The sequence below is a fragment of the Podarcis muralis genome, chromosome 3, assembly GCF_964188315.1.
Source record: "Podarcis muralis chromosome 3, rPodMur119.hap1.1, whole genome shotgun sequence".
Taxonomy (NCBI): Eukaryota; Metazoa; Chordata; class Lepidosauria; order Squamata; family Lacertidae; genus Podarcis; species Podarcis muralis.
In genome coordinates, this window is record NC_135657.1 from 117,361,906 (window position 1) to 117,385,419 (window position 23,514).

Here is a 23,514-nt window from a genome sequence, read left to right on the forward strand (position 1 = left end):
AGCCCTAGGAGTTGGCACCAATGCTTACAGTGTAATTTTAGCATCGTGGCAGGGGCTTCTATATGAAAAACAAATGTTTAGGATCGGATAGCACAATACGTTTCTTTAAAAATGACTCTGAACTTTTTGTAGATGAAGTTTAAAAGTGGCATGGCGTTGTTAGTGAAACGCCCCCACCCCTGCCTAATTTGCAAGGAAAAGAGACTTTCCATGGAAAGTGAAATTGCTTCCAGGACAATTCTCACCATTCTGCCAGAGTTCTTTGCTGCTTAGAATCATAGAGTTGGAAGAGACCACAAGGGCCATCGAGTCCAACCCCCTGCCAAGCAGGAAACACCATAATAATAATAATAATAATAATAATAATAATAATAATAATAATAATAAATTTTTATTTATATCCCGCCCTCCCCAGCCGAAGCTGGGCTCAGGGCGGCTAACAACAATCAAAATAGTCCAACATTCTAAAAACATTCATTATAAAATTAATTAAATCAAATTAAAATAAAATTAATGGCAACCATCAAGCAAAATTCTGTGCAGATTGCCAGAGGAGGGGGTCAGGCTGCGCCCTGACCAAAGGCCTGGTGGAAAAGCTCTGTCTTGCAGGCCCTGCGGAAGGATGTCAGGTCACTCCTGACATATGGTTGTCAAGCCTCTGCTTAAAGACCTCCAAAGAAGGAGACTCCACCACACTCCTTGGCAGCAAATTCCACTGTCGAACAGCTCTTACTGTCAGGAAGTTCTTTCTAATGTTTAGGTGGAATATTCTTTCTTGTCGTTTGGATCCATTGCTCCGTGTCCGCTTCTCTGGAGCAGCAGAAAACAACCATTCTCCCTCCTCTATGTGACATCCTTTTATATATTTGAACATGGCTATCATATCACCCCTTAACCTCCTCTTCTCCAGGCTAAACATGCCCAGCTCCCTTCCCCACCAACCACCACCCCATGGAACAATTTCTCCCGTAAGTTCCTCTAAGAGTCTTCTCTTTTCTTTCAGATTCAGTGACAAAATACACAGCTGACTGGAATATTTATTTTAAATTTCTCAGCTTTTATTCTTGATTCCCTTCAACATTTGTTAATACAGTATAAATGTGCAAATGTTCCGAACAATACAGACTTCAGGAGATAAACAAGGAGAAGTCATTTGTGCAGTATCAAAACTAACACCCCTTGGTTGGAAAAAGAAAATACAACCCCACCCCACCCTTATTTTTAATGTATTTTTTAAAATTGTCATTAAAAACCGTCCCTTGAAAGGCATTAAGTACACAAAACACACCAGAAGCACCTAGAATGTGCCCCTCTAATTACGTACTGGAAACAATAAGTTCACATAACTCAGCCCTTGTTCTGCCTAAACACCACACCTGAACAGTTGAAATTTGTTTATTAAATTCATATCCTGCCCAAGCCCATGAACAACAATATATGAGGCTGCAGATGACATTCTCATCCCCCAAATCTTGGTGTGCAAGTATTACTGTAAATAGGCCTACATTTTCAATTGCTGTTAATCATCTAGATGTAAGGGTGTCTGCAAAGTAAAAGTTGCAAGTTTCTGTCTGATTGTTCTATAGAAGATAATCAGTTTTACTTTACCTGACAACAAACTTTTGAATTAACACATCTGTCCTGGCTAAGTCTCCTTGGAAAATGTAGAGAAGAAGAGGCAGCAGCTGATTATGGCAAGTATCTGAGGAAGATATTGTTGCTAAAGAGGATCTGGGGAATAACCGATTGCACCGAAGTTCTTTTCAGAATCGCCGGATTGGTCCTCAAAGTGCTCTTTCAAACTAAATGTAATTCAGAAGTGTTCATACATGCTTATCTCTAGGCCCACTGATGCCAGTCACAAACATTTCAATACATTAAATGGGACTCGGTCATCACTTTTAATACCATGTTTTTATTCCAACATGGAGTCAGTGGTTGAATGTATATGAAGTATACATTCAACCACTGACTACTTGAGGAGCTATGAACGTGACTTGTGAAGTCCCAGAGAGGGGGACATGGACAGCACTAGTATCTCACACAGTAATTATAATAATAGAAAAGTAACTTGGGTCAAATTATTATTTATAAAGGAACCTCCTACTGAATTTAAATAAAGTAGCTCTGCAAGGGCTTAGAGCTCAGAGTTCCTTTTGTCCTGCTGCTTGCCTCTGAGGAAAACTGCTCTTTAGCACTCAATTGGAGCAAACAGCAACTGGGTTTTTTGCAGATGGTCACTGGTTCTGATTTAGAGCTAAAGAAAGGAGCGGGCCAGAAGGGAAACTGCTCAGACCCATGCTGTCTAGGCATGGAACAAGCAGAAGCAGGGACAAGCCTCAAGTGTAAGTTAAACACATCTCAAGCCCAAAGTTTTAAAGGTATCAGAAAATCTTGGTTTATTATACCACTAGGTGGTGGTCTAAAATCACTGAGAATTTCCATATAGTCCACCAGTTCAGAACGGTGAACATATCAATTCCCTTCTTATATTTTAAAGTTATCCAACATGACATTTCATGCGTTCCTTTTTCTGGGTGGTTAGTTTTCAATCTGTGGTAATTTAAAAGTGAAATTGGCTGCATTAAACTTCAAGCTGATAAGGGTTCTTCAAATAATTTTAGCACATATTTGAGTATCTTATACTGTATTAACAACTTTTGGTGACAACAAGCAAGAGGTATACTCGAATCAGAAGCGTTAAGACTAAATGCCTTGTTTTTAAAAACTACATAAGCCAAACTCACTTTCACCAAATTCATGAAGGTGATCTACAGAGGATAAAGTGCATTCTCTTTGTACTACTGTACTACTTTGGCCTGCAAAAGTGGGCTGAGTCGTCCTTCTGAATGCTCAATGGTGTAAAAAGATCACATGTAGTAAACCATCACATCGGAGAAAAGTTTTAATACACCCCATTCCTTTATTCTGTATTAGTTTGCGGCACAAAGGGAGATGTTTAGATTTTACAAAGGGGAAGCATTTGAAAACGACACACCTATGGGCCCTGGTGCAATCTGAATTGTTACTGTCCAGAATCTAGCCCAGTTCTGCCATATTCTGGCACAACAGACAGAATGGCTTTCAGATATGCACTGTTCAGCTTGGAAAAATTATTTTCTGTTATTACAGAGTTTTTACTGTTATTACTGAGTTTTACATTGCATTACATACAGAACATACACATGTTCTGTTTAACACCGTTTAAGTACAGCGACATGCTAGAAGATAACATGGTGCCTATCAGCGGAGCCTATCGGTTGTCTCAGTTGAAAATTACATTTTGCTGGAAACTGGGGGTCTGACTTTACACGTGTGATTCTGTGTCGCGCACAAAGCAAGAACGTCAGCTTCAAAAGCAGAAAGTGCGCCTACACTCAGTGACCCGAGTTTGAATGATACGCCTCACTGACTGCTGCAGAGCAAGCAGTACAGGAGTCAATTTTATGCAAAAATCTACCCTTCAAGCCAAAGGAGAAATTAATATTTCATGCTGATTGCCTACCAACAAAGAAACCTGGTCCCATGGAAACCGAGCTTTGAACACAGCCTCATCCTGCCTAGGCCCAAGACTCGCTGGGTTCCCGTTATATTTGTTCACAGTCAAGCTCAGCATGCGTTCAAATTGCTCTAACGAAAGAATGGCTCCATATCTCATTACCAATCCCTGAGTGTTTCTTTCTCTATCGTTGTTTTAAATTTTCATGAAGGGTACCAGTGCTGAATTTCTGCATGTTCCTGTTTGTCTAAGAGAAGCTGGGATACAATTAGCTGCCGTTTTCCAAAAGGAGAAGCCAGGCCATTACGGATAAACCCATCTTCCAAAGGAGCTGTCCCTAAAATACAGTGTGAAGCTGGAGCCAGGGAGGGAGGTTATGGGATGGAAAGGACAGAGAAGATGGAAGGCCATGGTCCCTAAACTATCAGTGAAACCAAAACCCACCAGTCACGCCAGCCTTGCTTCATCTAAGAAGATGGTGACACTTCCAGTGCATTCTTAATCTGGTCCAAGATGTGTCTTGTGGAGAAGAATTAGGTAGCAGAATGTACGGTACGCGCTACTTTGCAGATAGGAATTATATTAAAAAAATAAACACCAGTGCAAATTATTAAACTAGCACTGCAAGACGGCTACATCATTCTAGGTAGTACGTGTGTGCATTTAAAAATTATATATATACGTAATGCAGTCTAAAGTGATACGGTCTACTCTTATCATCTCAGGACTTTACTGCCTCATTCTGGTGCATCTGTAAATCCAGCCTAACTGGCCTTCCTTCAATGATTAGGGTAAATCTGTGTGTCCTTTCAAGGTAGGCAAGACTGGGGTAGTAATTCAATACCATTACAGTATCCTTGGATCCCGAACGCCTTGGTACTCGGACGTTTTGGCTCCCGAATGTCGCAAACCCGGAAGTGATTTTTCTGGTTTGCGAACATTCTTTTGGAACCTGAACGTCCTATGAGGCTTCTTCTGTGGCTTCCAATTGGCTAGAGGAGCTTCCTGCCGCCAATCAGAAGCCGCGCTTTGGTTTCCCAGCGTTTTGGAAGTCGAATGGACTTCTGGAACGGATTCCGTTCAACTTCCAAGGTACGACTGTATCTCATTCTCAAAAGACACACAGGTCCCAGAGCTCACCCCATGCAGAGTAGAAGGATAGCAGGAACAGCTGAAAGTGAATGGGGTGTTTGAAGCTCCACTATCTTAGGCTGCCTGTGTACACATGACATTTACTCTGGTTCCAGTTCGTTCCCATGGCTGGTGTTTGAAGCTGTACATGACATTAGCTACAATCCATATCTATCTTGTAGTTTTCCACAAACCAATTCCCATCTGATTTCAAAACGTAAGTCACGTTAATTTTGTGGTTAAGCGGAGGTGTGTACATTTGAGACAGCCACTGCACAAACAAAGACGGCTTCTTTGGAGCTGTGGGGAGAGGTTGCAGGCATGGGGAAGCCAAACAGGCAACGTGCATCGGATGAAGACATCACCAGCCCCTCTCTGGCTATGTGTAAAGAAAGGAGAAGAAAAGTCTCACCACATTACCCAGACAGCTGATTTGAGCAGGAGTGTGCAGTGGAGGCCACAGAAATGGGCTAAGGAGGAACTAGGCTACACAAAAATAATAGCCTTTGGGAGATACAAGAAGATCTTGTATTTTCTAGAGAGATGGACGCTACAGACCTTCACAATCAGAGCATAATCAGAGGATCCAGGAGGGTGATGGAGAAGCAGCCAATTTTATGGTCATAGGGCTCCTGTCAAAACCAGACTTCACAGCCAGCTGAACCCCATCGAAATGGACTCCCACCCCTCCCTTTCTCTCGTATCTGTTCTGCTGAAATGTTCTCCCCTCCTCTTTTCCACATCCCAAGATCCTTCAAGCGAATTGCAGAGGGAAGCCGGCTGCACTATCTGAAACATCTCAACAACGGAAGAAAAAATGTGAGAGCCAACAGATTATGTGAGCAAGATAAAATTGCATGTATTACCTTGCTTCCCCTTCACCAACTCAGGAGGTGAGGTGAGGGACAGAAGTGGGGGGGGGGGAGGATACACACCTAGAGGAAGGTTTCTCTTTTGCTATGGGGGAATCGTTTGCTATGATTAAACAAATAGGAACCCACAGAAGAAAAACAGAATTTGGACATACTAGTACAGGGCATCTTACTAGAAGAAAAGGTGGCTCGCTCTCTTCCACAAAGGAGCTGTGAATTCACAAATACCTAAATCAGAGTGGTAAACAGATCACTGAGACCAAACACTACTCCTGTTTGCACTATCTGTACTATTACTGACACATAAAATATTTATTCCTGAAATTTACAACTCAGGAGGAAGTTCAAGCCTCAAGGCCACAGGTAACTAAAATGGAACAGACCAAATTGGGTTATGTCCCTGAACCCTGTCAATCTTCACCATATACCTGGATCTACAACCCATTCTCCTGAGTTCATAAACCTGTATTTATGATGTGCTGTCTCCAGTTGCAGGTAGCAATTGAAACTATTAAATGCCTCCCATAACAAAAACAAAACTCTTGCAGTAGCATGGCAGGTGGATGAAGTCTGGTCTGGTCTGGTCTTCTCCTTGACATGCTACTTTGCTATATGCAGGGATTCCCTCCACACACACACACACACACACACACACAAACACACACACACACACACCTACTTTTGGTTTTCAGGTATGTGAACCCTGACATCCATTGTGACAGACACAGATTTAGTATTTCGGTTAGAATTGCGCCTTTGTAAATGAGCATTTCCGTAGTACTTCCCTTTTATATTATTTATCCGTTCCCACTTCTCTTTGACATACATACAAATTTCAGCAGGTAACTCAGGACAACTTAGAAACATCTGCCCAAAAAGCTTCTTTGGCCAGCAACTGTTACACTGCAGTAAAAAAAATAAAATGTTTAGGACATAAGGCAGCTTTTTTATGGTAGTTCCAGACTGCAAGCAATTCCTTGTTTATAATTTATAGAGGCAACTCCCTTTGTTAATTTACTTATATACAGTATTTATACGCAGCTCATCTTTGCCGGTTTCCTTCAAGAAGGCCGGGCCTGAGCCCTGTCCCCACGGCGATCCCTCAGGATTCCTTGATGGTCAGCTCCACCCTGATTCTGCGCTGCAGGAGGTGTGCGGTGACAGCACTGCAAGCCACTAAGCCAAAGAAGGAGCCGCAGGACAGAATGACGGAGAGGGGTCCATGCCGCCTGCGGAAGATGTCTTGCCTGTTCTTGTAATCCAGGAAGATGGCTTCCTGCTGGGAGAGTGTGCAGATGGCCAGGAAGGCGTGGAAGATCTGGTGGGCATGGCCAACGATGTCGCAGGAACCTGGGAAGTACTTCTCGGGAACCGGGCAGGAGAAGAAATAAGCACTGACGAGGAAGAAAAGTATCTGGAAGGTGTGGTACCAGGCAGCCGTCTCCTCGCAACCTTCAAGGTGGCACATGACCACACGGTGCGCCACGGGGCTGATGTCCAAGACGAAGGCCAGCCCTGCTGGGATCACCTGGCACACCTTCCTCATGATGGGGTAAGGGCGTCGGTAGCGGTACTTGGCGTAGCAGCAGCCGGCGCAGGAGAGCCACCCACAAAAGGCGGCCGCCGGCAGGAAGAAGAGCCAGAACTTGTCGTACCAGGCTTGATCAGAGCTGTAATAGAAATGGGCCAGGGCACTTCCGTACTGGTAGACGCTGACCCCAACGTAGTCCACAAAGTAGAAGGTGTAGTGGAACATCTCAGACTTGGACTGCAAGAGATGAGCCAAGAGGCTGCAAGTGAGATACGTGACAGAGGAGAGGACGAAGAGGAAGAGGGGCAGGGACTGGACTTCCAAAGACAACTCCTCCGCTTCCGCAAAAACATTAAACCTCAGCAGCACAGCCAAAGCTGCCAGCAGGTGGGTCCAGACGTTCACCACCTCGTTGTGCTTCTGGAAGAGGCTGAAGAAGTAGTAGCGCCAATGCTGGCCCGTGGGCCGATACCCAGCTTGGATGTACGGCTCCCGGAAGAGCTGGGGGACATCCGATTCTTTGACGGTGCCAGGCATCTTGGGGAAGCCTTCTTCTAAGAGCTTTGGGAGCCGGCGGAGTTGCTGTCCACTGACGGACAGGGTGCTGATCCGTTCCAGGATGGCTGTCATCGTGCCAAAGTGTTTGGCGAGGTCCTGTGGATCCCTGAAGCGAAAAGAGAAAGAGAAGCCATTAACAAGAGCAGAAACTGAAAATAAGCGGAGGCAGATATTTCATAGTCTCTGTGTATGTCACTTTGTGTCACACGACATCTAAGAAGTATGGACAGAAGGCAGGAGCAAGGGTGGTGGAACTCAAGTCTTCTGTGTATGCTCTCCTTCTTCCCCTGTGCAAAGCTGCTATTAAACTTGTTTTAAGAAAACAACCACACATCCTAGGAGGAATTCAACGTTACACTAAGGCGATGGTCGCATCTGGGCAAGCGTTTCAGCTTCTCAGAGGGAATGATCCTCCATGTACAGTTCTGGCAGCTCCCTCAACTTCCCTGAGGCAATTTTGGGGGCAGAAAGCCCTCCTGCAGAAGCACTTCCACAGGGCTTCCGCTGATGGAATGTATTCGTTGACTCCCGCTCCCATTCACAGATCTTGCAAACTAAGGAACCAACGGACTTAAAACGTATGCGTTCTTACCATAATGCCTGTCAGAAAGGAGGCTTCTGCATGTGCTGTAAAGGAAACTGAGGGGCAGATGGGACTCAGCAACCTGGGAATGTAGCTCATCGAGGAGGCCCATCTGCCCTCATTTCTCCCCACAGCATGTGCAGAAACCACCTTCTTGACTATTGGACCCACTCTTGGTCTTGTCCACTCAATCAGCTGGAGCCCACAGAGGGTTTAAGACCCATCAGCTCCCTCACCTGGTTTAGCCAGCCAGTCGAAGCATTTTTGGAGGTCTGGCTGCTATCGCATGCTGACAGCTTCTAGGAGCCTGAGGTGAGAGCTGAGTGCAGGGTGTGGACCAAGCCATTCCAGAAGGAGCAGGCCATGTCCCCCACCAGAGGTACTACCCCTCCCCTAACACCCCAGTGGGGAGATAAGCAACTATTAAAGATCATTGTGCTCCTCAGTTTTGAAGGCAAGATCCTCTCAGCATGCCTCATTGTTTGGCATTCTTAGCTGGACCATAAAGAAGGCTGATGGCCGAAGCATTGATGCTTTTGAATTCTGGTGCTGGAGGAGACTCTTGAGAGTCCCATGGACTGCAAGAAGATCAAACCTCTCCATTCTGAAGGAAATCAGCCCTGAGTGCTCACTGGAAGGACAGATCCTGAAGCTGAGGCTCCAAGACTTTGGCCACCTCAGGAGAAGACTCCCTGGAAAAGACCCTGATGTTGGGAAAGATGGAGGGCACAAGGAGAAGGGGACGACAGAGGACGAGATGGTTGGACGGTGTTCTCGAAGCTACAAACATGAGCTCGACCAAACTGTGGGAGGCAGTGGAAGACAGGAGTGCCTGGCATGCTCTGGTCCAGGGGGTCACGAAGAGTCGGACACAACTAAACGACTAAACAACAAAAGCTGGCAGCCTAGTGTTCCTTGCTTTTGTATTACACCTGCAGGTGCTTCATGCTGGCATTTTACTAAGGCCAGGTCATAAGTATCAGTCCAGCTAAATTGCAAAGGTTGTTGCCTGTGCAGAAACGCTCCTGAAGTGCAGGAGCATGAGATGGGCAATCCAGTAAGGAAGATGGACTTCCAAGAGGGCGGATAGTTAGCTTACAATTACAAGAGCCAAGGCAGCCATCTCCCCACTTCCCCTCAGTACAATGCACATGGTGATTTCTTGCTCTGTTTTGAAAGTGTGTAGCAGGAGTCACAGTTCCTAGCTGCTTCAAGCATCAAATTATGTTTTTTTAAAAGGAGGAGGAGGAAAGGGGAAGAGGAAAAAGGCCCTCTGACCACGTAATAATTTGCTAACTCTTCCCTCCTGTGAAAGTCAAATGATTTTCTCCACCCACTTCACAGATGTTACCAAATTCCCACTCCTCCACTGTTGAAAACGAAGTTCCAGCGAAAGGGAGCCTAATTTTCACATCCACCTCAACAAGAGCTCCTTTTCAAAACAACCATTTTTGAAGTTTAAATTAATTCAGAATTCACTGTTTCATCTTTCCCTGAAATAGAAAGAGCAGCCATACTCAACTTCACCCCACCACCACCCCTCCCAACACAAAATCAAAAGGTCTGGATGATGATGGCTAACCATGTGAGAGCTTTCATTGGTTTTTGTTCAATCCACTTGTTTTCTCGTTTTGTAATGCCAGCATCTTCCACACAGTTTCCATTCAGTACTAAGATCCAAACCAATGCTAAATGTGTTATTAAAGGTAAAGGTAAAGGTACCCCTGCCCGTATGGGCCAGTCTTGACAGACTCTAGGGTTGTGCGCTCATCTCACTCTATAGGCCGGGAGCCAGCGCTGTCCGCAGACACTTCCGGGTCACGTGGCCAGCGTGACAAGCTGCATCTGGCGAGCCAGCACAGCACACGGAACGCCGTTTACCTTCCCGCTGGTAAGCGGTCCCTATTTATCTACTTGCACCCAAAGGTGCTTTCGAACTGCTAGGTTGGCAGGCGCTGGGACCGAACGATGGGAGCGCACCCCGCCGCGGGGATTCGAACCGCCGACCATGCGATCGGCAAGTCCTAGGCGCTGAGGCTTTAACCCACAGCGCCACCCGCGTCCCTAAAATGTGTTATTAGGAACCACATAACTCCCCCCTCCCCCAGTTCATTATTAGCAGGTGCAAAGGACACATTTTCTTTATCGCAATGACACTATGAAAATCTGTTCTACAAGTTTCCCATGACCACAGATAACCATCACATGCTGCTTGGATATGTAGAACAAAACAAGTGCATCTGTGGTGTCTTGATGAAAACATTGGTGTTAGAAGAGTTAAATTAAGAGTCAAGATTTCTCAGAAAATAACTGAACACTTAAGAGTTGGAAAACAAGCTAAAAAATATTTAAAAATCAACAGCACTCACTGAATCCTTCATTTGAGAAAATTCCAGGACATTAGCAAACAAGAACAACTTGCCAGTTTTCAGCAGTCATGTGGTGATGATGAACAAAGCAGCAAGCAATTAACATTACAGACTGAAAAGCCCAAGGTCAGCAGCCTTCACTGTTTCACTTCCACAAAGCTTCTATTCTCTCATTTCTGCGTGGGCGAAGCCGTTTGCTGAACAGCTATATTCATTTCGCAGGGCATCTATTTCAGCCTCAGCTTACCCTCTATCCTTCGGAGAGCTGAACTATTTTGGCTACTCCCAAATAACAGCATTTGTGTGCAACTTGTCTGAGTAACTTAGCCGATGCAAATTAAAGAGATTGGGGGAGGCGCAACTAGCTGGTGCACATATTAAAGAACGTGAGGATAAAATGGGTGTTGCTATAGTCAGAATACTCCGGATAGGGCTGGGAAGCGCCCAGGTTTTTCCCCCATCACACCCCCCCCCCCCGAGTCCTTCCACACAGCTTCTGAAATGAAACCAAGCATTGCTCACACACTTTCAAGCTCATCTTCACAACTGCAAGAGCTTTTAAAACTTGTTAAGTCAGTTTAAACAGAAAGGAGAGCATCTATCAGATGGGTTTGCCTAGAATTCTGTAAGGTGTCTTCTGCATAATACATCTGGCATAGGGAAACCAATTCTCAATCACATCTGGCTGACTGCAGTACTAAAACAGGATACTGAGCTCATATACTCCCATCTGCAAAGTTATGCTCATGTGTCCCTAAGGAGTACAGAATTCGGCATTTCTATGGTTCAATAGTCCACTGTTTTTGCTTTTAGACGTGTTTCCAGAAGTATGAGTGTAGCTACGTATGTTTTGCTGCGCTTAGCATTTGGGGGAGGGGGGGTCTATGTAATACTCCCCCCAAAATTTCTGAAGGAGTTCTAGTTTAGAAAAAGGTTAGATGCAATACACTGGCAAATTATTTCCCCAAACTTTTAAATTATTTTTAAACCTTTTCTATGGAGGTCAGATTGATTTTATTTGTGTGTGATGCAATAGCCGCTACAAATCATAGGAATAGTACAGATGCCTAAAATCACAAAATAGTAGCAGATAAGGACTCCTGGTAAAGGGACCCCTGACCATTAGGTCCAGTAGCGGACGACTCTGGGGTTGCGGCGCTCATCTCGCTTTACTGGCCGAGGGAGCCGGCGTACAGCTTCCGGGTCATGTGGCCAGCATGACTAAGCCGCTTCTGGCGAACCAGAGCAGCACACAGAATCGCCGTTTACCTTCCTGCCGGAGCGGTACCTATTTATCTACTTGCACTTTGACGTGCTTTCGAACTGCTAGGTTGGCAGGAGCAGGGACCGAGCAGCGGGAGCTCACCCCGTTGCGGGGATTCGAACCACCGACCTTCTGATCGGCAAGTTCTAGGCTCTGTGGTTTCACACACAGCGCCACCCGCGTCCCATAGGAATAGTACAGATGCCTAAAATCACAAAATAGTAGCAGATAAGGACTCCTAGTAGGACACAGCAAAGAAGCAGGGCCAAAATACAGCAGTTATCACAAAATCACAGCATTGTATTATAATTTATTTATTAACAAAATTGTATACTGCCCTATACCCGTAGGTCTCAGGGTGGTTCACAACATAAAACCCAACTGTCGAATTGGAATGGATCCTGAGGGTCATCTAGTCCAACCCCCTGCAATGCAGGAATCTCAGCTAAAGCATCCATGACAGGTAGCCATCTAACCTCTGCTTAAAACCCTCCAAGGAAAGGGAGTCCATCACCTCTCATGGGAGTCCGTTCACTGCCAAGCAGCTCTTACTGTCATAAAGTTCTTCCTAATGCTTAGTCAGAATCCCTTTCTTGTAATTTGAAGCCACTGGTTCAAGTCCTACCTTCAGAGAAGGAGAAAACAAGTTTGGTCCATGGGACAGCCCCTGAGATATTTGAAGATGGCTCCCATATCTCCTCTCAGTCTCTTATTCTGCAGGCTAAACATATCTGACTCCCTCAACTGTTCCTCATAAGGCTTTGGTAGCACCCCTTCCAACCTGGAACGATTCATTTGTTTGATGGGCTTGAACCAGGGGTAGGCAACCTAAGGCCCGGGGGCAGGATGCGGCCCAATCGCCATCTCAATCCGGCCCACGGATTGTCCGGGAATCAGTGTGTTTTTACATAGGTAGAATGTGTCCTTTTATTTAAAATGCGTCTCTGGGTTATTTGTGGGGCACAGGAATTCGTTCATACTTTTTTTCGAAATATAGTCCGGCCCCCCACAAGGTCTGAAGGACAGTAGACCGGCCCACGGCTGAAATAACTGTGGTTGCATGGTACGCAGAAAGCCAATCAAGCCTGAATTCACAGAAATGCTGTATATGAGCGAACACTGTTAGAAGCTGGCACCGGCTAAGTTCAATTCTGTGACCTCTGCAAGCTCCAGTGGAGAACTGAGCGATGCACGGTTCCTCAGGGGAATAACCTATACAATAGGACTTTAATTCCAGTATTAGCTGACCTGACTTAAACCTCCTGGAATAATGTGTGGATCAGAATGCAGCTTGCAGTTCTCCAATTATGGTGGCACAGTTCTCTGCTCAAAAGATATATCAAAATGTATTGTGAGAGAAAATATATCTAATGGTGGGTATTTCCAGAAATACATATTTAGATTCACATTTTAATGCAGTTTTTTTATATTTAAAAATCATGTTAATGGAGAAATGAGGCTGAATGAACTTGTCAGTGACTGTAGCTGGAGAAATAATTGATTAGTTAGTTCATTCCTAATTTTTGCACTATGCCTGAAATTGTGGTTAGGGCTTAGCAGGAGACTGAGTTGGAAAGTGTGTAAGAAAAAGGAGCTCCATAAGATGATCAATCCACAACAAAGAATATATAAAAGCATTATGCGTTCAGAAAAAACAACAACAGTAAAAAGATAAGTTATCTAGTGTATTTATATTTACACAAAAGCTGGGAAAAAACTTTAAATCCGCAAATAAACAGAGGAAATCTTTGCTGAAAAGCTGTAACAGCGTAAAAAAGTCTATCAACAAAAGCCATTATAATACATTCCTTACCCACTTGCAAAATTGACTCAAGAAAAACAAAACTACTATTCTAAGTACCAAAAATAACTTAAAAACAAAAGTGCACGAGGAGGAGATTCCTCTGCATAGTTTTTCAGCCAAATATGTGGCTTCTTATACTGTTTATGGAGAAGTGAAGAAGTTAACATTCCTTCCTTTTACCTTACTAGGAGGGACACACTAATCCTAATTAACTTAATAAACTGTGAGGGCTCTTGTGTAAATTCTACCACTGTTGATTCTGCAACTTGTACACATGAGATGCTTTTATAACCACATTGCTTTCCTTTTCTCCAGCTCCCTCCACAGCACTCCTTTTGAAGACTTGCCACACCTAACCAGTGACATTATAAACCTTTGAAGGTTGGAGCCCGGACTTCCTCTGTGCAAGCAATAACAGGGCAACAGGCCCAAGCCACCCAGGGGTTTGAAAATCTGCGCCCAGAGACAAGTTAGGCTGCCAAGACAGCTCATCCAGCACCTTTCGCTGGGAGTTTTGAAGCGGGAAACTGACCTGTTCCTTTTCCAACCAGCGCTTGATTCTTGCATACAAACAAGAATCTAGGCGTCCCAGGCCTCCTCAAGATTCCTGGGTCTTGTATGTGCAGCATTTGATGGGCAATTAGATAATCCAGGAAGAAAACTGCAAGGGAACCTCCCTTCATCTCCCTCATCAAAGTGCGCGCACACACACACAAATTGCACTCTTGGCAATTATTAAAGAAACAACAATATTCCATATTCAAAATAAACGGAGCAGGTTACAATTCAATGGGGCTGTGTTGAAAGATTATGGAGAGTCTATTCTCTTAACTTTGACCAAACTGCGGGAGGTAGTGGAGGACAGAGGTGCCTGGCGTGCTCTGGTCCATGGGGTCACGAAGAGTCGGACACGACTAAACGACTAAACAACAACAACATTCTCTTAACCTACCCACTCCCCGTGGGAGCACCAACAGACCGGTCAACAAGTTAATGTGATCCAATTTAAGTAATCTCGAGTGGGATCTCCTGCAATTAATTGCAGGGGGTAGATGAGGGCGGACCAGCTGGGTAAGAAAGGGCTTGCATCGTCCCCCTGCCAGTAGAGTCCCAAGGACCAGCTCTCTGAGCAATTCCTCCTTGACGGTGGAGGAGGATGAGCGCCAGATTCGCCGCTAAGGAAAAACCGAGGCAAAAACCCACCTTCAGGCACCGCGCAACGCCGCTGAAAGAGAGAGGCAACGCAAACAGGACACGCAGGTGCGCAAAGACAAGCCCGGGCGCGGGTGGAGAGGACCGAAGAAAACGCAGCAAGCGCCCTTCGCTGAGGATTCCTCGCAGCGGCGTTGCAGACCCTGGCGGGGCTCTGCGCAAAGTCCTCCGCGCCCTTCTGCCGCTCCTCTCCGGGCATCGGGGCACCTGCGGCGGAGCGCCAAGGGGCTGCCAGGAAAAAAGAGAGACGGGCATCATCCGGCGGGGGTGGGGGTGGGATCCTGCCGCCTCACCTGGCCTCGGGCCGGGATGCAAACGGACCTGGGGGGGGGGCTTTTTAAAAAGGTGAGTGGAGGAGCCCTCGACTGCGCCTGAGCGTTGGGCTGCGCTTGACTGCGGGTGCGGGCGGACAAACGGCACTCTGCACATGCTTGGAGGGCATTCTGGACAGCCCGCCCCCCCCCCGACTCCCGCTGCCAGCTCACCTGGAGCAGCAGGTAGGTGGGCGATGCGCGGCGCCCGCTCAGCTGCCGGGGGTTCGCGGCGGAGGCTCCATCCCGGCCCCGGAGAAGGGCATCTCGGGGCGCCCGCCGCCGTGCCCAGAAGCTGCCCGGCGAGCTGCCGGTGCCTCCCTCTCGGCCGCCGCGCCCCTTCCTCCGCCTCCTGCCCGGCCGGGCCCGCGGACTCCTCCTCCGGAAAGGGGCTTCTCGCCCCGCCGAGGCCGACGAAGCTGCGCGCCCGGCCGCCGGGGGAAACCTGTCTTGCGCGCCAGGCGACGCGGACAACGGCTTGCTGGCGGCGCACAACCACAAGCGGGGGCGGGGTGGGGTGGGGTGTTGTTTTTTGGCTGACTTCAGTTCTCAGAAACAGATGTCTTGTGAGAATGATGAAATTCTTCAGGCTATGAAAGTAAACAGGTCAGAAGATCCCTTCAGCCCTCCGCCCCCTCCAATAAAATATTTGAGGGGGCCGGACTCTCCAAAGTTGATGGGTATTGCCATTCAAATAATATGTACGCGCCGCATCATGTGATCGATTAGGTGGGCGAGGCTTACCTCCCACCCACCCGAATATTTTATTCAAGTTGGCCTTCCTGGTTATTATTATTATATATTACATTTCTATATCTTCCTTCATCTGAGGATCATGGGGCCGTTTTTAATATAAAAACACAGAAATACCGTAGTAAGGAACAACAACCAAAAAACTACTCATCAAACCCACCCAGTTTAAAAGGATCAGTGGTTCCCAAACATTTTTATGTGGGCCACACTCAGAATCCGTTTGCGCAGCACTGATGTTTTTATTGATAGGAAATACATTGGGAAACAAACAATTCCCAGCAGTGCTTGATTTGTAACATAGAACACAACTACGTTAGAATACGATCATGGGACAGCCAGAAAATATAAAACAATGCAGCCACATAAGAACATGAACCACTTGATGCTCTTGCTCTCATGTTGATCCTACACTGAATGTTTAGATATTTTATGATTGCTCATGAATCTTGTCATCCTCTCCTGCCATGCCCTTTGAGAACCCCTGCCATAGATTCCTTAATTAGCCAAAGGCCTAAAATATCATCAGAAATCTGTAAGATGCTGTATAACCAAAACTGAACTGTATAAAGCTGTGCTCCTCCAAGGTTGGCTCCTGTGAGGTCTGCATCTGAGACAGCTGCCTGGTTGGCCTAATGAGAGCGTGGGAACTGCCTCCTCTCTCCACCGCCCTCCTCTTCTTCCTCTTCCTACATTTCCTCTTCACCTGCCCCCTTCATCACCCTGCAAATGCAGCCTCCGTTGTAGCATTTTTTAATTATAGGGTTTGCAGGGCCAGTGCTATCAGTAGGGCCGCTAGGCAGCCACCCAGGGCACAGACCTCAAAGAGGTGAGTTCCCAGAATCGCACCTGAAGCCCAAATCACGCATAGTCAAAACATATCTGGTGCAATGGCAGATGGGGTTGCCAGTGTCTTCTTTTCCCTGGATCTCCGCCTCCTTTTTATTTTTTCATAATTTTTCTGCCAAGTGCGTAAAGTTGAATGTTATCTTGCCCAGGGCAACTCAAAGCAAATTACAATGAAGCAAACAATCCCCGCCCCAAATTAAAACCAGGGCAAAGAGAAATACATTTTTTAAAAAACCACACACACCTTCCCACTTATCAAAATAAAGCTATGGTGAAACTCTCACTGTGGTCGTAAGGATGCTTGGAAGAGAACCTGCTCTGTTTCCCAGATCAGAATCTGGGCCACTATGGGCACAATGTCAGCATCCTGCACAATCACAAGATATGTGTGTGCCCACAAGCATTTTCACAGAAACTGACAGCTACAAGCTGAATCCCAGTTTTTGGCACCGTCACAAACTTGCATTCTGCAAATGTTCACCCTGATACAATAGGATCACTCAAACGATCACATGCATGAGAGTCACTTTGACTTATGCACACTCATCTTTCCTGACGCATGCTATACAACGTGCTGCACTTGTTTTTTTCCACAGTCAGCTTAAACAGCCCCTATCTTACCTCTGCAGGTCTTCCCAAATCTAGTTTATAATATTTACTGACAATGATCTGCAATCATCAGCTTTAAAGACTAGCAGCAATGGAAGAAACAACATCTCTCTCCAAACCCTTGATCTTTTCAAAGATAGTTTCTTTTATATTACCAGATCTTCATGTCCTTTAGGTCAATTTGTTTTTCAATAGCACAGCAGCTGTGAAAAACAGCTGTGGCTCTGAAATCCTTTGAAGCTCTGAAGGGGTAGGAGAACAATGGTAGTTCCCCCACTCTGTGTATTCTGAAAATTCAAATAGAGAAGCAACTATAAACTGGCCACAAATGCATGACTTTCAAGTGTATGACTACTCAAACACAGGTCCAAATAGTGCTATCGCCCATTACACAGCAGTATACCCAAGTTTGTCTCACAATGTATAGGCAACAGAGAGACTCAAACAACCCCAGCTCTCTGTTGAGCATGATGCACATACTTTCAAACACTACATTACAGTGTTAAGTGTGCAATTCGAAAGTGTGCACCTTAAAAAAGGCCAGAACTTGAACACATGCTTGACTCAATTCTCAGGTTACAAAATCATGCAGTTTTGCTGGAAGCTGCCATGATCCTTTCTGCAGGACATCACTGAATACGCTCAGATTGGAGGTAGTAGACTTTAGTGGACTAACCCAGCAAACTCCATTAAGCAGTAAACTTTCTCTTTTTCCTTCTGAAACACCTCCCTAGGTCTTCAGTGGGTTCCAGAAAATCTGTCACTACATGCAAACCCTTCAGCTGAGCCTGGGCGCGGCTGCCTTTTCTTCGTTTTTCTTCCCACCTCCCCACTTTGGCTTGACCCGACCCAGCCTTGATGCAGCATCAGTCTCACCCTGGTTGGGAATATGCTCCCTGGCTGTGGAAGAGGCTGGGTGTTATGTACTGAAGTTCTCACCCTGGGCCAGCAGGGGGATATTGTAGATAGTTATGCAAATAAGGGATCGAAAGTGACGTTCAGTGATTGGATAGTTTTAGAAAATTGTTACAGTTACATTGTACTGGAGCTCTATATAAGCAGGCTGACTGAACCCTACAGTTCTGTCCTGGCCTGTGAATATACAAGAGCTGTTTGAAGAATTGCTGTGTTGTCTGATATGTTCACCCACAACTTAACACTGCACGCCCAATTTTAGTGGATCACATGCCACAAAAGGCAGAGGGTTGTGGCGGGAGGCCTAGAAGCCATGGGGCACCTCTGCTCTCTGTAGAAAAGAGGGGCATGGACTGGTGGCGGCAGTGGAGCGCTCACTCTGGAAAGAGTATGTCCAGACACCTCCTGTTCTGGAGGGCAAGCCCCAGAGTGTGAGAGTCCACTAAGTCGTAAGGAGTGGCATTCAGTGCACACTCTAAGAGTAGGAGGGTTGGGCAAGCAAGTGGACACAAGGAGAGGGCAGATAAGCAGTGGTTGCGACAGAGGAAAAGAAAGGCCCCCATAGAAAAAGCAAAATGAAACCTTGAAACCTGCACGAAAGAGGTAAGAGGCTCAGGTCCCCAGAGGGAGAGAAAACCTTAAAAAGGTAAAGGGACCCCTAACCATAAGGTCCAGTCGTGGCCGACTCTGGGGTTGCGGCACTCATCTCGCTTTATTGGCCGAGGGAGTCGGCGTACAGCTTCCGGGTCATGTGGCCAGCATGACTAAGCTGCTTCTGGTGAACCAGAGCAGCGCACGGAAACGCCGTTTACCTTCCCGCCAGAGTGGTACCTATTGATCTACTTGCACTTTGACGTGCTTTCGAACTGCTAGGTTGGCAGGAGCAGGGACTGAGCAACGGGAGCTCACCCCGTCGCGGGGATCCGAACTGCTGACCTTCTGATTGGCAAGCCCCAGGCTCTGTGGTTTAACCCACAGCGCCGCCCACATCCTTAATTAACATTAATTAAAGTAACAAGCAGATACTATGTCAGTCAGAAGTCAAGTATGCACAGGACTGTAACTTGAATATTTCAATGCTGATTTGCCTTTTAAAAAAGAATGAATCGACTAGAAATATTATCTTACGGAAATAAACTAAATAATAAGAATCCAAAAATTTAAGGAAAAAATTAAACAAAGCCTTAATGGGATGCCGGCTACAAACCTCGTTTCACTGAACTATTCAGTTTCCTCAGAAGGAAATGGAAAAAACATGAACCTTAAATGACCAAAATTCAAAAAAAGGGGATAGAACTCCCCAAAATTCGGAAGTGTTATAATCCTAGCTTGACCTAGGTGAAGCAAGGCACAGTAATAAAGGATTGAGGACTCAAAGATACAGTTTCTAATACTGAATTTACAAAAAAAGGTTTGAAAAACTAAATGGCAAGTGTTAGACAAAGCCCAGCTTAGAAGAAGCAAAGCACAGTAACAAAGAGTTGAGGACTCAGCTGTGAAAATTCTAGTGTTGCCTTTACAAACAGGTTTAAAAAACCTAAATGGCACAAATTTCACGGTATTTCATTTGTTTTGTGCAATTTCTCGGTTCCATGACAGTCTTTTTTCTACTGGTTTTTAAAAAGAATGGCAGGACTCTGCAAATTAAAAACAAACAAACAACCCTTTTTGTTTTGGACCTACAGCTGTAGGTTACTTCAGTCTCAAAGAATCTGAGGATTGTCCACAGATGTCATCATCCAACCAAGTACGGCTGCTGGCTATCTTGAGTTTTTGAGAATGACGTACCTTTACCAGAAATCCTGTTTATTTTGATTTCAGGCAAGTTGGCCTGAGGAGTCAAAGTCGAAGAAAGGCAAGTTAAAGTGGCAGAGAAGATGACATCAGGTGGAAGAAAGTGAGCCAGGTAAAATGGAAAGTGAGAGGGAGAGACGAAGGCAGGAGCAGCAGGTGAAAGGAAACAGAAGAAGGCAGGAAAAGGTGTATAAATGTTTGAGAAAGCAAAGGTGAAGAAGGCAGGAACAGCGAGAAGGAGGCCACAGGCAGACAGGTTGTGAATGAAGGTGAGATTGAAAGGAGGTGGAAAGAGACAGGAAAGTCAAAGAACAAAAAGTGCATGTGAAAGGCATTTTGGGTAAGAAAACACAAACATCATAGTGATGATGACTTTCCCTCTTGCCCAATATTAACCACAGGCTCTATTATTATTAATACCCTTCACATAGGGACGGCGAGAGCGTTCTCCCTATCACCCGAACCAGAGCCTATCTGCCACACGAGCAGTTGAATACAGTCATACCTCAAGCTGAATGTGCTTCAGGCTGAGCGTGTTTGAGTCGCGCTCTGCGGCAACCCGGAAGTAATGGAGTGCGTTACTTCCGGGTTTCGCTGCTTGGGCATGCACAGACACTCAAAATGCCGTCACGCGCATGCGTGGAAGCAGCGAAACGTGACCCACGCATGTGCAGACGCGCCGTCGCGTCTTGCATTTCATTTGGGATGCGAATGGGACTCCGGAACGGATCCCGTTCGCATCCCGAGGTACCACTGTAGATGGATTATTGCACTGCCTGCTTAGCATTATTTGATCTTCTGCTATGTAAAAAGAGGTTCTTTGCATTTCAAAATATCCCGACTTCTGAAAGGATAGCAGCACTATATAAACCATAAGCAAAACCACCTTTTGAAGAAACTGCTGTGCCTTCATGTGGCTATACTTGAGTATTTATGATGAACTGGTCAAGAGGTTTTTATTTAAGTCAGAACAGAGGTTGTCAAATATCAGACCCAGTTTGAACCAGTGGATAACAGACTTGTTTTGCTACAAACTGCTCTTGCAGAAAAGCAGGGTCGTTAAGTTCCCCTCCCCCCCCCCACTGACCTTGAAAAGTGTTTGAAAATACAAAAACATTTTAGAAAGTATGCACATACATTTGAGATTCTAATGATTTGTCACCTCTGGATCTCATTGTCCAGCTTACCCCCATCAACCAAAGAAATAGAAGAAATATATTCTTTAAATTATAAAACAACCTTCTGTGGAGCGTTATTTTTACTACATCTTTTGTAGAATTAATTTGGTTTTACTTATCACTGAAAAATCAACTTCGATTGAAGGTTTTGGTTTTTGTTTTCAATTTGGGCACAAGGAACATTAACAGGGAAAAAAAATATTGATTAGTTGTTCCGGAAATGTACAGTACTAGATAATGTGAACTTTAAATGTTTTACTGACTTGCTCACCCCAAAATATTTTTCTCTTGCTCAGCAAACCTAAAACATGGATATCATATTTGAGGATCTGTGTTAGAAGCAATTATTCAGCAGATCACTGTAATTAAATTAAATTTATCCTGCAGAAATCCAGTTCTTAACAGCACATCTGTTTTGAAAGCAATGCCAGCATGACATGCAAAGCAGACCAGAATGTGCTTGTGTGCATTTGTTTTATATATATATATGTATTCATTGTATTTTATATTGCCCGTTCAATTTCCAGGTGAGCCTTCTCCCCTTTGCTCATGGTCAGCAGAGCTTCGTCCCAGCCTCGTATCACTTTTCCAATGCCAACTTTGAAGCTCAGTGGTTTTGCAGCTTTCTTTTTCTTTGAACTTGTCTGAATGTTACTATCAAAGACTGTTCCATCTTGCAGCTTCCCTGTATACCAACAGTAAACGACATCACCCTTTTGGGGAAAGTTGATTTTATCCCCCTTCTTAAGTACTGACTTTGTATATTTTGGGGGGCCCTCACCCACAGCTTCCTCCGGCTTTGTCTCCTTGCGCTTCTCCTCATCAGTCTTGACATTTTTCACTTGCTCTGCTACATGCTCTGGGCTCTCAGTACCATTAAATCTCTTGGTTTCAAAGAGCTCGTTATATGCCATGATCAGCGGCTCCTTCCTGGCTGTCTTGGCCACATCTGCCCTAGTAGTTTGTGCTCTGACAGGAACTTGTGCGCTGCCTGCTCCTGCAGGAAGTGGACGATCTCCTTCTTGGGAAGGCGTCTCCACAGAGCTCCTTGGGGTCCCAGGGCCGCGCGGGAGCCGCCATGGCATCACCTCCTCACAAGCCTCGTTGCCGCCTCACACAAGTGAGGGCTCCCTCACGAAGCCGGGACTACATTTTCAACCCTGTGGGTTTTGATAGCACTTGGCTTTTACGCTGGGCCTTAAAAAACTACCATCTCCCTGTCTTTACTTTGCAGGACTGACTCACAGAGGGTGTTGTCCTGAGTGGGAGGCGGTTTCTTCTTTGCCTTCTTAGGGACCATGCTATCTTTCAGCCAGAAGTTGTGTTGGTTTTATTGTTCCTTGGTTACTATTAACAGTGAGGATAATTTAAAGAAAGAATTCGTTGACTCATGTAGACAAACAAAAGGCTACAAGTCCCGTCATCTGAATTTGCCAGCAATATCAGTGTACAGCTAAAGGTCAGGGAGGAGTAGGACTTTCCAAGTTTCTGAACGAGAGCGTTATCCTTAGTCAAGGAAGGAACTCCTCAGCAAAATGAAAATGCAGCTCAGCTGTTTGCGAGCCACAACGCCTCTTGGGCCAGGGCCAAGGGGAGCAAAGGCAGGAGGTGGAAGGGAACAGGGACCTATTACTCACAGTATATGTTGGGGGGGGGGAATAACTGAAGAGGAGGAGGAGGAGGAGGAGGAGGAGGAGGAGGAGAAGAATCATAGAATCATAGAGTTGGAAGAGACTACAAGGGCCATCGAGTCCAACCCCCTGCCAAGCAGGAAACACCATCAGAGCACTCCTGACATATGGTTGTCAAGCCTCTGCTTAAAGACCTCCAAAGAAGGAGACTCCACCACACTCCTTGGCAGCAAATTCCACTGTCCAACAGCTCTTACTGTCAGGAAGTTCTTTCTAATGTTTAGGTGGAATCTTCTTTCTTGTAGTTTGGATCCATTGCTCCGTCTCCGCTTCTCTGGAGCAGCAGAAAACAACCTTTCTCCCTCCTCTATGTGACATCCTTTTATATATTTGAACATGGCTATCATATCACGAAAAAACACCCAACACCTCCCTGTTGTTGCCGATATGAAAGACATTGCCCATACTTTTCCGTGCATAGTATTTGGCTGTAAGGTGTTTAAATTAACATCATAAATTGTCCCTGGACCAGCACTGATAAAAAAAAATTGCCCATCATACAAACCACAGTCCAGACTGACTGGCCAAAAAACTACCAAGTTGTTGTCGCAAAGGCAGGGCATCTTGTCCGAGTCTCTGGTTGGCCCTCAAAAC

At 45.6% G+C, this 23,514-nt stretch overlaps 1 protein-coding gene and 1 pseudogene across 3 annotated transcripts; both read right to left on the reverse strand.

Annotated features, from left to right (window-relative positions):
• Window positions 1–1,036: 1,036 nt before the first annotated feature.
• PAQR8 (progestin and adipoQ receptor family member 8) lies at window positions 1,037–17,523 on the reverse strand. Of its 3 annotated transcripts, none has more exons than XM_077926562.1 (2): window positions 17,498–17,523; window positions 1,037–7,697 (listed from the first exon to the last, which is right to left on the reverse strand). In XM_077926562.1, the coding sequence occupies exons 1-2, from the start codon at window positions 17,506–17,508 to the stop codon at window positions 6,605–6,607; spliced, it is 1,104 nt and encodes a 367-aa protein (XP_077782688.1). In that variant the 5' UTR covers window positions 17,509–17,523; the 3' UTR covers window positions 1,037–6,604. The 3 variants fall into 3 exon arrangements, with proteins under 3 accessions (XP_077782688.1, XP_028577782.2, XP_028577783.2); XM_028721949.2 differs by lacking the exon at window positions 17,498–17,523 and adding an exon at window positions 15,309–15,602; XM_028721950.2 differs by lacking the exon at window positions 17,498–17,523 and adding an exon at window positions 14,815–14,952.
• Window positions 17,524–21,499: 3,976 nt separating this feature from the next.
• Window positions 21,500–22,499, reverse strand: LOC114593267 (peptidyl-prolyl cis-trans isomerase FKBP3 pseudogene; annotated as a pseudogene).
• Window positions 22,500–23,514: the final 1,015 nt, after the last annotated feature.